Source organism: Entelurus aequoreus, linkage group LG08, assembly GCF_033978785.1.
Source record: "Entelurus aequoreus isolate RoL-2023_Sb linkage group LG08, RoL_Eaeq_v1.1, whole genome shotgun sequence".
Taxonomy (NCBI): Eukaryota; Metazoa; Chordata; class Actinopteri; order Syngnathiformes; family Syngnathidae; genus Entelurus; species Entelurus aequoreus.
In genome coordinates, this window is record NC_084738.1 from 80,334,148 (window position 1) to 80,335,761 (window position 1,614).

A 1,614-nucleotide genomic window follows, 5' to 3' on the forward strand; every position below is an offset into this window, starting at 1 on the left:
TCAACTGTCAGTTTAGGTTGCTCGCCGGCTCCTCATCACCACTTCAAGATGGTGGCCCAATTTCTCGCGTCACAGCAGCCAATGCTGCGTCTACTTAGAACATGTCTACGGAGCACCCTTTCTGCTGTAGTTTTCTTCTTCGTGGGACGTCGCCAAATGTCCTACAGCGCCACCACCAGCAAGGACGACGCCAAGTGTCCTGCAGCGCCACCACCAGCAAGGACGACCCCAAGTGTCCTGCAGCGCCACCACCGGCAGGGCGAGTGTACTGCAAGCTGCTACAGCATGCGTGCCAGCTGCTAGTCTCCGTTAGCTGCTTGTAATAGCGAGTTAATACAGGCTCAGCTCTTAAGATTAACGTATTCTACCATTCATCGGATGTACTCCTAACTTCATTTGTGAGCTTCCGAGGGCGCTGCGAGAGAGTCCAACCGTCATTAACCTCATCTTTGTGTCGAAGCTAATCAGGCTAACGCTTACTAAGCCGCTCCATAGAATAATGGCTGCTGTGGTCATCCCTGCCTGCACCAGCGCTCTTCTGTTGGACATCGAAGGCACAACCACGCCGATCACCTTTGTGAAGGTAGGTTGTTTTTTGTCACTTTAACTTTGACTGAGATGCTAATTATGTAACGTTGTAATCCGCTCTTTTGGCGAAATGAGCGACCTGTCAAAATGAGCTACCGAACGCAACTGAGCATGCGCGAAATGTATTAGCTTCCGCGTGTAATTGTTTTTATTTTATTTTATAAACCTTTATTTATAATATGCAACATTTACATACAATCAAGAAATAATAACCAAAACAAGTACATAAACAGTACAAAACAGTGCCAGGGGGTTGTAAACTAAAGTAACTCAAATAGAATGCAAAATATATATATGTAGCAAAATGTAAAGCCATAGGCTCACACAAGTTCAGTAAATAATCCAAATTTGGAACACAGCATCATAGTTTTAACATCTTTTTGGTTGTTAGAGGTAGAAAGCGTTTTAAAGTAGAGTTTTAATTCTTTTTTAAGCGGCATATCTATATATATATATATATATATATATATATATATATATATATATATATATATATATATATATACATACACATATATATACTATATATATACATACACATATATATACTATATATATACATACACATATATATATACTGTATATATACATACACATATATATACTATATATACATACACACACATATATATACTATATATACACACATATACATTATATATATATATATATATATATATATATATATATATATATATACACACATATACATTATATATATATATATGCTATATACACACATATACATACACATATACATACACACACGTATACATACATATATATATATATATGCTATATACACACATATACATACACATATACATACACACACGTATACATACATATGTATATAATATATATATATATACACGCATATACATATAAATATATACACATATACGTACACATATATATATACACACATATACATATACATACACATATGTATATATATATTATATATATAATACATATATATGTGTGTATTATATATATGTATGTGTGTGTATTATATATATATGT

General features: G+C 34.1%; 1 protein-coding gene across 3 annotated transcripts in view; it reads left to right on the forward strand.

The window, feature by feature from the left end:
• Window positions 1-233: 233 nt before the first annotated feature.
• enoph1 (enolase-phosphatase 1) overlaps window positions 234-1,614 on the forward strand; it is a 17,458-nt gene continuing 16,077 nt past the window's right edge. For 2 of the 3 annotated variants that reach the window (XM_062057369.1, XM_062057370.1), the window contains exon 1: window positions 235-583. In XM_062057369.1, coding sequence (XP_061913353.1) covers window positions 500-583 — 84 coding nt within the window. In that variant the 5' untranslated portion in view covers window positions 235-499. Of the gene's footprint in view, window positions 584-1,614 lie in introns of all 3 variants that reach the window. The other variant, XM_062057368.1, reaches the window with a different exon arrangement.